Source organism: Andrena cerasifolii, chromosome 6, assembly GCF_050908995.1.
Source record: "Andrena cerasifolii isolate SP2316 chromosome 6, iyAndCera1_principal, whole genome shotgun sequence".
In the NCBI taxonomy this organism is placed as follows: Eukaryota; Metazoa; Arthropoda; class Insecta; order Hymenoptera; family Andrenidae; genus Andrena; species Andrena cerasifolii.
In genome coordinates, this window is record NC_135123.1 from 18,147,381 (window position 1) to 18,159,796 (window position 12,416).

At 46.7% G+C, this 12,416-nt stretch overlaps 1 protein-coding gene across 6 annotated transcripts; it reads left to right on the forward strand.

The window, feature by feature from the left end:
* Nucleotides 1-33: 33 nt before the first annotated feature.
* On the forward strand, nucleotides 34-11,838 carry Stol (voltage-dependent calcium channel subunit stolid). 6 transcript variants are annotated; one of them, XR_013085551.1, is made up of 25 exons: nucleotides 34-1,561; nucleotides 2,508-2,589; nucleotides 2,900-3,010; nucleotides 3,116-3,338; nucleotides 3,440-3,571; nucleotides 3,645-4,253; nucleotides 4,319-4,455; nucleotides 4,555-4,635; nucleotides 4,757-4,837; nucleotides 4,948-5,022; nucleotides 5,126-5,140; nucleotides 5,259-5,357; nucleotides 5,453-5,524; nucleotides 5,615-5,756; nucleotides 5,843-6,064; nucleotides 6,156-6,249; nucleotides 6,912-6,944; nucleotides 7,376-7,480; nucleotides 7,564-7,679; nucleotides 7,756-7,892; nucleotides 7,982-8,151; nucleotides 8,232-8,440; nucleotides 8,582-8,903; nucleotides 8,969-11,331; nucleotides 11,365-11,838. XR_013085551.1 is itself a non-coding variant. In XM_076814608.1 (25 exons), exons 2-25 carry the CDS (start codon nucleotides 1,464-1,466, stop codon nucleotides 9,258-9,260), a joined length of 3,657 nt encoding a protein of 1,218 aa, XP_076670723.1. In that variant the 5' UTR covers nucleotides 34-1,342; nucleotides 1,404-1,463; the 3' UTR covers nucleotides 9,261-11,838. The 6 variants fall into 6 exon arrangements, 4 of the variants coding, with proteins under 4 accessions (XP_076670723.1, XP_076670722.1, XP_076670725.1 ...); XR_013085550.1 differs by having other exon boundaries at nucleotides 8,969-9,441; nucleotides 9,745-11,838; XM_076814608.1 differs by having other exon boundaries at nucleotides 34-1,342; nucleotides 1,404-1,561; nucleotides 8,969-11,838.
* Nucleotides 11,839-12,416: the final 578 nt, after the last annotated feature.

A 12,416-nucleotide genomic window follows, 5' to 3' on the forward strand; every position in this document is an offset into this window, starting at 1 on the left:
ATCCTCTTAAGGGGAGGCGGAGGGTACATGCTCACACCCGTAGAATAGCGCTACTCCTAAAACGCCCGAATCCAACGTAGGACGTAGTAAGAGTAATGCGCGCGCGCGCCGGCCAACCAACGAGCCAGCCAGCCAGTCAGCCAGCCAGCCAGCCAGCCACCTTTGGCTCGAACGTAAAGCGACTCGTACACCATCTTTGCTCGATTTTCACGAACAAGTACGATTAAAACGGAGCCGTGTACGTTAATTTTCGCTGGAAAAAACATACAGCTCTATTCGCTAATCGTTTCGTGCATCGTACATCGTACATCGCCGCGTCACACGTGTACCACGTGCAAATACTTAATTCTTCTGTCACTTTTTTCGTCCGTCTACTCCCGTTGCGTTCCCCTTCTTTGCCTTGCCCCCACCCCCTTTGCTCCCTCTGGCTTTCTCCGTTCCTCTTCAACTTCTCCCTTATCCTCTACCCTCGTCCTTCATTCTTTCGGGTTCTCTGCGCGTTACGGTGTGAACATACTTGAGAGATCGCGCGCGACAAGGCGGTAATCGCGGTGGTGCAATCGTGACTCGCACAAGCGAAACATATCGGAAACGCAACGGACGATGTTTTATTACGTTCAGTTGGAAAGAATACTAGGATAAAAGACAGAGTAACGCCGCTCTATCCTGTCGGTTGATACGACTAAGGATCGTTTTTTTTTCTTCGTCTTTTGGTCGGTTAGTCGTTCGTCGGTCCTTGAAATGTCGGGGCGTACTGCATATACGGGACATCGAACATTCTAATTTTGAGATGATTCAATCCCTAGAGAAGCTCGTGTCATATTCTGAAAATTCTCGTCCACGGAGAAAGACCGCGCGTTGGAGGTGAATTATTGTTACGTGTCGTCGAGATCATCTTAACAGGTACTCGAAATCTCGTTCGAGGTTCTCCGTACACGTCGTCGTCGTCGTCGTCGTAGTCGTCGTCGTAGTCGTCGTAGTCGTCGGTCGATGAGTGGCAATTGAATCGGTGACATATCCAAGTAACGGCACGAATTGGAATTATTCCAAGACAGATTATGCATCGTATCATAAGGAAACTCGGAGAATACACAGCCTTGGAAATGTAAAGCAGTTAGCGTGTCGTGAGAGTAATCCGAAACGTCTGGTGCGAAGGGAACATTCGAAGAAGCCGCAGAATGATGCGTAAAGGCTTCGACGCGCTGGCGTGTACAAACGTTGCGAACTTGCGAATTTTGTCAAGTGTACACGGATAAACAAGATCGTTCATCGAAACGGTAAACTCACGCACGTAACGCTGACTCGCGTGTTCCGGCCGATCGATTGCTGCTACGAGGGAGCGGTAAGACTAATTCTTCTCGAGGAGTTGATTCGCATTAACGCGCGTACGTTTCTCTGAAAAGATCGCTTCGTTCGTTTCATCGCTTATTCGCATCTGGCTGGTGATCGTTAGCGTCGAAATAATGTTTCTGTCCATCGAAAAACTTTTGCGCTGTGGAGTGTTATTGCTGTTATGGATCGAATTAAGTTATCAACAGGAAGAGGACATACCTCATAACGAGTAAGTAAAAGCAGTTTGTCTTTATAGCTCGCAGACGTTAGACACCACAGATAGGGGGGTGGTTGAGTGGTATAAATTCGTGGGATATCGCCGAGGGGTCCGATAAAATGCTCGGACGATATATAATTCGCATGTACAAACGGTCGCGGTCGCTCGGTTGCGTCTTGTTTCCGGAAATTTATTCCGGAGCAACGAGGAGCGTGTTGCCCATTCGCGATTGCCGTACTACCTGTAGGTGTATAATAAATAGGAAGCAAGTGATCATCGGGCTCCCGATACAAACCGAAACCGCGATCAGATGCGAGGCATCGCGTTAAATCACAGTAAATACCCAGAGCTAAGAACGAATCGTACCGACGGACGAGTGGGAGGGGCAGAAAAGTATCGAAGCGCGTTTTATATGTATTGTACCTACCACAGTACGTACGTACCCTGGCGTGCAGAATTCGATATTACGACCCCTCGATATTTTATTATTTTGGGCATCTCTCGAGAGAATACATAGTTCTACGTGCCTGCAACGTATTATAATTATATGAAGAAGAAGAGAAAAAAAAGGGAATCGAGAATATTTTCGAGCAATTCGCGACGAAAAAGAACGAGAATGGAAAAGGACGCAGGCGCATCTGAGAGTAACGCGTACACAGTCGATTAACGAGGATTACAATCGGCGTGTATGCGTACGTGCTTACGTGCGTGCGCACGTGAGCATGTATGTACGTAGGCGAATGCATCAATGGTGCTCATTTACATACATGCATACGAGATATGACACACGGATTAGCAGGCGAGACAATATATATTTACATAGTCGTAGCCGTTGATCCGAACGACGCGACGTTAGACTATTTACCTATCTACAGATTTTAAAGAAACTCTACCCCTAAGGAACGACTTTTACGTTGGTTTGACATAAATTGTACATGGGTATCGCTCTTGTTTGCAGAGTAAAAAACTGGGCCTTGAAATTTGGCGTAGACTTGTGGGAGTTTGGCAAGCAAGTTACGAAAATGACCGAAATACAAAGGGTAAGGACTAAAAACGGCCGCCGCCGCCGCGATCTCGGATCAGTAACGTAACGTAACGTACACGTACCTAACCCAGACCTAAATACCTACCCATGTATGTACTTAGATGATCGTAAGATTTTATCGAAATACGTAACCAAATGAAAGATGATGCCGTTATCAAAGCACGCTCGACGTTGATCGATTTTCGGTTTTACGCGCGACCAATAGGTACTTGCTACACGTGTACGTATTACCGATCGAGAAGAACCGTGGAATTTGTCGGAGGAACGAAACTTGATACGCTCGATTTCTGTTCCCCTGTTTGCAGAAATACCACGACATGGATGCCGAAGTTGTGAGAAAGGATGGCCTCGTCTTAGTGCGAGAAATGGCTGCAGAGGTGAAAAATATGCTGGATTTCAAGATGAATGCCGTTATGGTAAGCAAGCGAACCATGCACGTACATAAGTAGGTACATACGGCTGCTGTGCGAACGTTTTCGATCTCATCTCATTGAAACACGATCAATGAACGGCGGTTGCAGAGACTGGTGGAGAGCGCAGAGCAGGCGGCTGTGTCCGCACCCAGAGACGGGAACATGTCGCCAAAATACTATGCGTCGCAACGCCTCGACAGTTTTTCCGTGGATGGAAAAACATCCACTACCGGCCAGGACAATCTTCTCTCGTCTAATCGACATTTCGACCACTTGGCCGTGAACCTTACACTCTCGACAGTTTTGCTACCCGCTGGAGTGAAAGACGCCGGTAATACATTCTACGTATACTTGTCTCGAATCGAATCGTTACGAACGCGCGCGGTCCCGCCCCGATACTAAAGACCAGAGTTCACTTTTTCTCTATCGCAGATCGCGAAGTAGCGGCCGGCATTCAGTGGAGCGAATACTTGGATTTATTGTTCGTAAATAATTACGAGAGCGATCCCTCGCTCTCTTGGCAGTACTACGGAGCTACTTCGGGATTCTTAAGACGTTTCCCTGGTAGGTATAGAGTTATTCTCTCCTGCCCTGACTTTCGGAAAACGTAAACCCCTTTTTTATTGAATCGTTGCAGCAATCTCTTGGCCACCGGCGGCAGAGGAACGACAAGCATCCGGTGCAAACAGAAACGCGAACCAAGTTGTCCGGGACGTGTACGATTTCCGAATCTCCAATTGGTTCGTCGGAGCCGCAAACAGTCCGAAAGATTTGGCTATATTAGTGGACACCGAATGTTGCGCTTCCGAGAGGAATAGACGTTTAGCGATAACCACCATCGGGACTATCCTCGATACTTTGGGACCGGACGATTACGTTAACGTTTACCGTTACGGGGATACCGCGGATGAGATCGTTCAGTGCTTCAAGGATAGTCTGGTTCAAGCATCTCCGGAGAACGTGCAAGAGATGAAAATTGCAACGAGCTCGATGAAACACGAAGAAACGCCGACGAATATATCGGCCGCTCTCGGTACCGCCTTCGAGATCCTTCACAGATACAATAGAACGGGCCAAGGAAGCCAATGTAACCAAGCAATTATGCTGATTACCGCAACTAACGCTGGTTTACCCGCAGAGGTGATAAAACGATACAACTGGCCCCATATGCCCGTTCGTATTTTTACGTACCTCATAGGCGGCGACAAGAGCCCGGAACTCCACAACACGGCCTGTGCGAACAAAGGTGTGTTTTTGCTCTTACCATGTGGTATATATGTATCTACGTACATATTCGACGGCTCGTTGCAGGATTCTACGCGCGAATCACCGATGCTGAAGAAATCAAGAGCAAGGTGTTCGAGTACGTAAAAGTGCTTTCCCGTCCTATGGTACTGTATCAACACGACCACCCTGTTCATTGGAGTCCAGTTTACGTCGGTGGAAAGGTAAGTGTGTGTAGTGTCTGGGTACACATAGGTCTGGCCTATACCTACGTAGAAATCCCGCACTCTAATATTCATCGGGAGTTGACTTTCTCATCTCAGAGCGGCAGATACGGCAAGGAAGACATCGGGCAGTTCATGACGTCGGTTACGGCACCTATATTAGATCGTCGGAATTACACGGTAATAAGGATATAAACAGAAGTTTACCTCTCGCCTTGTTCGCAACATTTCAAGTCATAGATAATCACGCGTATCGCGATACATTTTATACAGAAGCACGTTCTAAACTTCTCTCTCGCAGGTTAAAACGGCCAACTTGTTGGGCATCGTGGGCACAGACGTACCCGTCGAAGAGATTCAGAAGCTCGTCCCTCCTTACAAGGTACGTTGCATGTATAACACGTGTAGAACGTACCGCGTAGCTGGTATATACCTATTTATCGAAACGACCATCACATTATACTGACAAATCTCCGTTTCGTCGATTCGCAGTTAGGGGTCAACGGATATTCTTTTATCGTCGACAACAATGGTCGTGTTTTATATCATCCGGATTTACGGCCTCTGGTGAGTAGTAACGTTCAAGTCTCGACTCTCGTCGTCTCGCCGTCTCGCCGTCTCGATGCGGTGCGTTCATTGATATGGTGTGTTTGTGTTTCTGTCGACGCAGCCGGGGAACGTAGATGTAAGTAGTACTAGACAACAGCGCTTGGTCCATATGTTTCAGCAAGAAACTCTTGCCGTTTGTTATAAGATATTGTTGTTGTTGTTGTTGTTGTTGTTGTTTGTTCGTTCCCATGCAGTACGCGGAAACGTTGAAACCTACGTACATTAGCGTAGATTTGTCGGAAGTCGAACTCGCCGAATACGATGGTCCGTTGAACAATTCTCTTCTTCTAGACGTAAGTCCGCGCACACGTATCCGATACGAAAGTTCCACGAGGATATACCTAACATACGTACGTGCTTTCTTCACGATGTCTCTTTTGTTCTTCAGCTGAGGCACGATATGATCGACCAGAAAGAAGGAGAGACCGATTTTGCGATCACAATTCATTACGACGACGCGGTGAGTACCTGTATCTACGGTATAAAAGCCACAAAAGTAGATACATACTTGACGTTCCACGCGCACCATGCATCTACTACATGTTCGCAGAGGAGGGTGACCATTAGGCGGCACAATTATTTTTACAAACCGATCGACGGAACGCCGTTCTCGTTGGGAGTAGCGTTACCCGAAGGTTACGGTATGTTCGAGCTGTTGGCCGAGCAGGAGATCAAGCATGCCATAATAAATGGTAAGTCGCGTACAAGTAAGTCTATTCGCGCGCGGCGACTCGGTCGATTTCGAAGATGCTTACGTTTCGCCCTCGGTCCCGTGTAGTGACCGAGTACTTTAAAGGAAACAATTGGAAAGTGCATCCCGATTGGGTGTATTGCGAGTACAACTCGGCTTCCGAGAAATGGTTCTCCTCCCCGGAAGAACGCGTTCTGCATTTTTTAGCGCGAACGCGAAGACCGGGGTGGAAATGGATGTCCTTGAGACCAAGGAGTCCGAGCTCGCATCACAAACAGGCGAGCAAGCCCGACAAAGACGCCTATTACTGTAAGTGCCACGTACTCTGAAAATAGTCAAATAACTGGCTAAGTTTCTTAGTAGCCCCACGAATAACCGTCGATCCGATGTTTCGTTTCAGGCGATAAAAGATTAGTCCAATCTCTCGTGCTGGACGCCTTGGTCACCGATGGTTTCGACAAAAGAGGTGCGATGCACAAAGAAGAGGACCAAAGGTAAGCGCGGCTCGTAAGCGGAATTCGCAGGTGCATGTCCTTCACGGGTGTGGTTCGACACTTGTAGCGCGCAAGTATACCTATACTACGACAACGCACTGCAATGCACAAGCACCGCGCGGTCTTCTCTCACGCACCGATTCGATCGAATAACGTATCTTATAATTGGATGATTCCCTTGCCGTTGTTCCGCATAGTCGTGTCGCGAACGCGACGTCGTCGATCGTCGAGAATTACGTATTAACGATCTCTACCTACCTACCACCACGAAAGGAACAAGAGTGCGAACGGAAAAGAAGAAGGCAAAGTCGCAAGAACGCAAGCTAAGAAGACGTACGAATTACTAGAACAGACGGAAGACGAAGAAGACCGCACCGTTCCGTCGCATCGCCACGCTGGTGCAGTATTCGGCACGGTACATCCGGCATGTACACAACAAATACCACGTATAGATTAAGAAAATAGATTAGAAAAGGTTAAGCGATGTGCTTTCCCCTGGGCAGCGTACTTGAAATCTCCGCAATGTACCGCTGCCGCTGTGCTGTTGGTTGTAAGTTGAAACGCGACACGTACTATGCGCAACGACACATCTCTTTCATTTACAATGACATCTTTTATTGCATATTTTTATTACATTTTATATTGTGTGTCTCCACCGCTAGCCCTATTGCCATACTCATGGCTCTACTGCACAGGTAATCCATTATGCACAATTATTCGTATAAGCGCACTATACCTCGTCTATATAATTCGGCACGGTGATCATTTTTCACACTGTCGTCTTGACCAAACAAGTTCCCTCCCATCGGGGGTGTCCTCTTGGTTGAAACTTGTAATGCTAAGTGTAACGCGCGTTTCAATACGAATTATCGAATACCAACGCGCAAACACCCCAGACGGGTCTATCGATCGATGCATAACCGATAACGTATACGTCACTCGCGTCTTGTTTCGTTCTTACTCGCCACGATTAGTTGCTTCGAACGATATTACGTTTCATATATGCATATATATATATATATATATATATATATATATGTATGTATACATACATAGTATACATACATACATACATATATATATATACACACACACATATACATACTCGATATTCGCAAATTTGCAGCCAAGGAAAAGGCAGATTCGGCGTAACACGGAGATTCATCGCGACTAGAAGCGGTCTTTTCCGTTGGCACGAACATCAGCAGAGCGAAGAAACCATCGACGAATCGTAAATGTCACGATATTTTTTTTAAATCCGACACGATTCACGACAAAGCGAAGAAAAACATCCTCGATTTGTTTTTGCTTCAGACCGTTGTTCGCCGAGAAGTATTCAAGAGCCATGGAATCGTCTTGGTACAAACGCGCCGTGGATCAGCATTCGATCGAACCGGAGAGTTTCGTTTTCAGCGTGCCCTTCGACGCCGGTACGTACATACGTGGGGTGGGGGGTAGGTAGTAGTAGTATCATACGCCTACGCACATACGTCTTCCTGTCGACAGCCGACAGCCCCAATCCTTTGGTGACCGCTACGCACGCGGTATTCATCGGGAAAGGGCACAAAGCACCGGCCGCGGTTGTGGGTCTCCAGTTTCAACATTCCTCGTTAGCTTCGCACTTTGTCAACATTACTTCCACGGTAATGCGTCGTATACATACTTGTGTATGCTCCGTCCCGTCGCGCCAACGGTTCATCATCATCATCGCCGTTCCGTTTATCTTTTTTAGTGCAGTGGCACGAGTTGTAAGAAAAATTGTGCTTCCGAAGAACTGGACTGCTACATCTTGGACAATAACGGATTCATAATCATTAGCGAGCGTCACGAACATACCGGGAAATTTTTCGGTGAGATCGATGGTACCATAATGGATTCTTTGGTCCAAGACAGAATATACAGGTACGCGCGGATGAGACGCGAATAGGTAGAGGCGGCCGAACGTTGGTAAAAAATAACGCATCTTGCCCCGGATTTCACAGAAAGGTAACGGTGACCGACTATCAGGGCACTTGTAGCCCACAGGAGTCTCATCAATCGGCAGCACCGAGAACGTTCCCCGAATCTATCTCGACAACGACTATCGCGATGTTTGGAAGTTTTCTGTGGAACGTGGCGTTCGGATTTAATTTTCAAAGTTTGTGGCACCTCGCTTTCGCCTTTGCCAGCGAGCCTGCGCGGACGCTGGACGGTGAGTATTGTTCGAAAATTGAAAAATGCCATCTTAACACTTTGACCGCCTTTACATACGCCGGTACATACGCGAGTTCGCTTTAAAAAAAAAAGCCAGTGGCTTGGACGAGTAACGCGTATGCACCGTGTCTAATTTCAGACGATTCGATCTTTACCGACACGGCCGCCGGCGAAGGGCAGAAATTCGAATCGTTCGCGGGTGCAGACGCGACTGACGAATCGACAGCGTCCGAGGAAAAAGAAGCATTTCCTAAACTTCCGGCGATCGCCGCCGCAACTCCCGTTTCGTCCCCCGGGACAACGCGAGCCACGTCCGCTTACTATCATCCGCAGAGAAAGCTGAGGACTTGCGAAAAGAAGACGGACCTGTATATCTTGCAGCCCGAGAGGCTCAACACCAGCGGCCAGAGTAATCCGTTGAAAGGAAAATTAACCAATTGTCACGTGACCGGTTGCGAAAGGTACGTATACACATACACGTATTTGTACACCTACATGTAGACGACCGCGATCGTTCCGTTCCCAGGCCATTCAGCGTACAAAAGATTCGCCACACGAATCTGATTCTACTGGTGGTGGACACGTTGTGTCCGTGCGGAAGCAAACAACTTAGCATCGAGCCTATAGAGGCCCTGACGGAGCCTGGTGCTTGCACCGCGAGAAGAGAACGCCTGTATCGTCGAAGGCCCCCGAAATGCATAAACTATCATCCGGAAGAGATGGAAATCAAGCTCTGCAGCGGCGCCAGTCGTCCTTGGAATTTCTTCACGTTGTTCGTTACGATTACTCCCAGTATTTTTGCGACGCGGCTCGCGTGACTCTATTCGGATTAATATTGTACACACATTCGCGAGTTATCTTTTCGAAATGAATTTAGCGTTGTCGTTTCTATGAAACAGTTGAAAAAAAAATGGTATACTAGTTGAGATCGGTTCAATTTCAGCCTGCATGTATTTGACGAATACGAGCATACGAGTGAACGGTAGCTCGAGAGCGCGGGTTACGTACTAAACGCATTCAGCTCTAAACATACCTGCAGAGTGGAACAGCAGTGGGAAAAAGTAGCGGCGACGCCGGTCCGAGGGAAATAGAAGATAAGCAGTGAACCTATCCTTCTTCCTATTATCCCTCTCACTCTGTACTATCTGTGTCATGTATGTATGTTGTGCGCGGGTAACTTCATTCACATGCACTATACATCCATAACCTGTTGTAAGACAAAGATAGGTTCACCCGTTATCTTTCCAATTTCTCGGACCGGCCGCCATTGCTCTGTTCACTCTCCATGCATGTTTAGTAGAGCTCAATGACTAAACGACGAATGCGTGACCGACCGAGCGAGTGGAGAAGGGGGCAGGAGGAGGCAATGCGTGTTAATTACGTTCATACGCGCAAGTACGACGACGACACATGCGTACTCATATATGTATGCAAGTATTAACACGCACACACTGCCGTGCCGCACGCCTGCGCATGCAAACAGATATGTACATACACAAATATATATATATATATACATATATATATATATATATAATATTAATGTTGATCGATGATTACATATCTCATTATATGAATTCCGTTGCGAGAAAGTTGCGAACATTTCCTAATCGTATAGTATCACGCGTGTCGAATTTGATTCCTATCTCCGCACGAGGAGCGATAAGGCCGATGTAGTAGTACTCTCGCGATGCATTCCGAGATGGAGACAGAGAGAGAGAGAGTGTGTGTGTGTGTGAGAGAGAGAGAGAGAGAGGGAGAGGGAGAGAGAGAGAGAGAGAGAGAGAGAGAGAGAGAGAGAGAGAGAGAGAGAGAGAGAGAGAGGCAACGGTGATCTATACATACATAGGGTAAATCCGGGTGACGCGGTCGGGCCGGAGAGTTGGTTGAGTCGCTATAATTCAGACTCTGTACACGCAAAAGCGTGTTAAGGTTCAGGACAATTGATTCTCTAGTAGTCAAACAATTAACCGAATGTATTTTCCGCGAGTATAGAAGTCTGTAGAGACTGAAATACATTGCGACTCGACCAACTCTCCGGTCCGACCGCGTCTCGTGGATTTACCCTATGTACGCGCGTGCGTGCGCACGTACGCATGTGTCGTGTATGTCATCGTGTATGTGTGTGTGCTGTGTGTGTATATACATATATATGTACATGCTCATCGAAATCCGACTATCGCAAGGAGACACGAGTTACGATCGACTTTGAGTCACATTCGAAACCATACGATATTCGGATTCGATTTAACCCCGAAGCTTGTGGAATCGAAGTATAGAATCGCACAGCGATGACGGACGATGCTCGCGGTAAGTTATCGAATAATAAGGATATTCTGACTCGTACATACGCCATAGAAATATTCTTCAGCTGCGCTGTTCCCTGTTCAAAGTCGTTGTTATCATCGTTGTGAAAATTAATAGGGTCAAACGTTTCGTTGGCATTCGATTCTACGGTAGCAAGTGTAAGGTTTCATACTTTTATCAGCCACGCGCATTAATTAAAAGTATCGCTTCCAATCGTTACCGCCTCCGATCCGATTATCGCCGTCGAATACCAAGTCGCTGCTTGCAATTTTCGAGGGCGCAATGTACGTACCGCGACAATAATATTATAATCGAGAAACAATGAACGAATTGAATATCTCGCGCGCGAAGCTTGGAGCAACGAAATACAGAATATGAAGCGAAGCGTAAAGTAATTTCGATTTCTTTCTATGGAAAAACAAAGGGACGTATAACGTAATACACCTTTACGATTAGAGAGAAATCCGCGAGTGTACAAGTACGTACACACGTACAAACACGTCGTCCTTACCGTCGTACAGTACGGCGTAAAACTCGAGAGACTCTGTGTGTGTGTGTGTGCGTGCGTGCGTGCGTGCGTGCGTGCGTGCGTGCGTGCGTGCGTGCGTGCGTGAGTGTGTGTGCGTGTGCGCGCGTGTCAAACCAAAGAAAACGAATCAAACTAAACAAAAATGTTTCAAGTAACACTCTATTACTACTATGCATCTCGCAATTCGTTCATCTAGAATAATCAGTACAATACTGTCTATAAAAACTCGCGATTCACGCGACCAACCTGTGGTAACCGAAATCAACTTGAAAAACAAGATCTACGAATGTGTTAGATAAGAGAATGTCTTTTGAAGAGCACTTCTAGGTGCTGCGATGTCTTCCATTATTTGTATATTGATAATAAAATCGATCGTAATCGTAAAACACGCACCAGTATGCGCACACGCGTATGCGTAAGCATACGCGGTATAGGCGTACCCGTATCGCGCCTGTTTCCAGGTACGTGTACTCTTATACGACCGTTAGGATATTAAACACTTAAAATTATGTAACTGAAATACGGCATAATATTATATAATAAAATTTAAACGCAAGAGAGTAGCGCTTTCTCTTTCTTCCTTCTTTTTTTAAGAATGAAAGCAAAACGGCGAGTTTAAAAGTTGCGGGACAAACGCCGCGTTGTTCGTCAGTCGTTAGTTCTCTGGCTTTCACCCACTTGGTGTCTAGATCAGGCTTGGGAATTAAGTGATCTTTTCGGCCGAGTTTCAGAGGCGACGCCTCCTTCCTCCCACCGCGTGGCGCATTGGGGCGACACCCGTATCAATAGGTTTCCACATCACCTATGGGGTACTATTATCGATGCGTATTTTTTTGTCAGTGTTATCCCCTGTAGGCCTTTTCCACTGTGCCGCATGATAAAAAATAAAGTGGAAAAGCGCGTTTTATCTAAAATTTAGATTTACCCAGCACGTCGATACGTGCGCGAAAATCTAGTTTTCCCAAATATGTTTAAAATTTTGATAATAAAAGGCGCTTTTCCACTCTATTTTTTATCACGCGGCATAGTGGAAAAGGCCTACAGGGGATACCACTGACAAAAAAATACGCATCGATAATAGTACCCCATGGGAGATGTGGAATCTCTGCAAATTCAGCAGTCGCTACACATTTACAAT

Coding starts and splice junctions, on each gene's coding strand:
- Stol (XM_076814607.1), top strand. CDS start 1,464: ATGTTTCTGTCCATCGAAAAACTTTTGCGCTGTGGAGTGTTATTGCTG. Junction 2,590..2,899: donor AAATGACCGAAATACAAAGG/GTAAGGACTAAA, acceptor CCCTGTTTGCAG/AAATACCACGACATGGATGC. Junction 7,893..7,981: donor TTGTCAACATTACTTCCACG/GTAATGCGTCGT, acceptor TATCTTTTTTAG/TGCAGTGGCACGAGTTGTAA.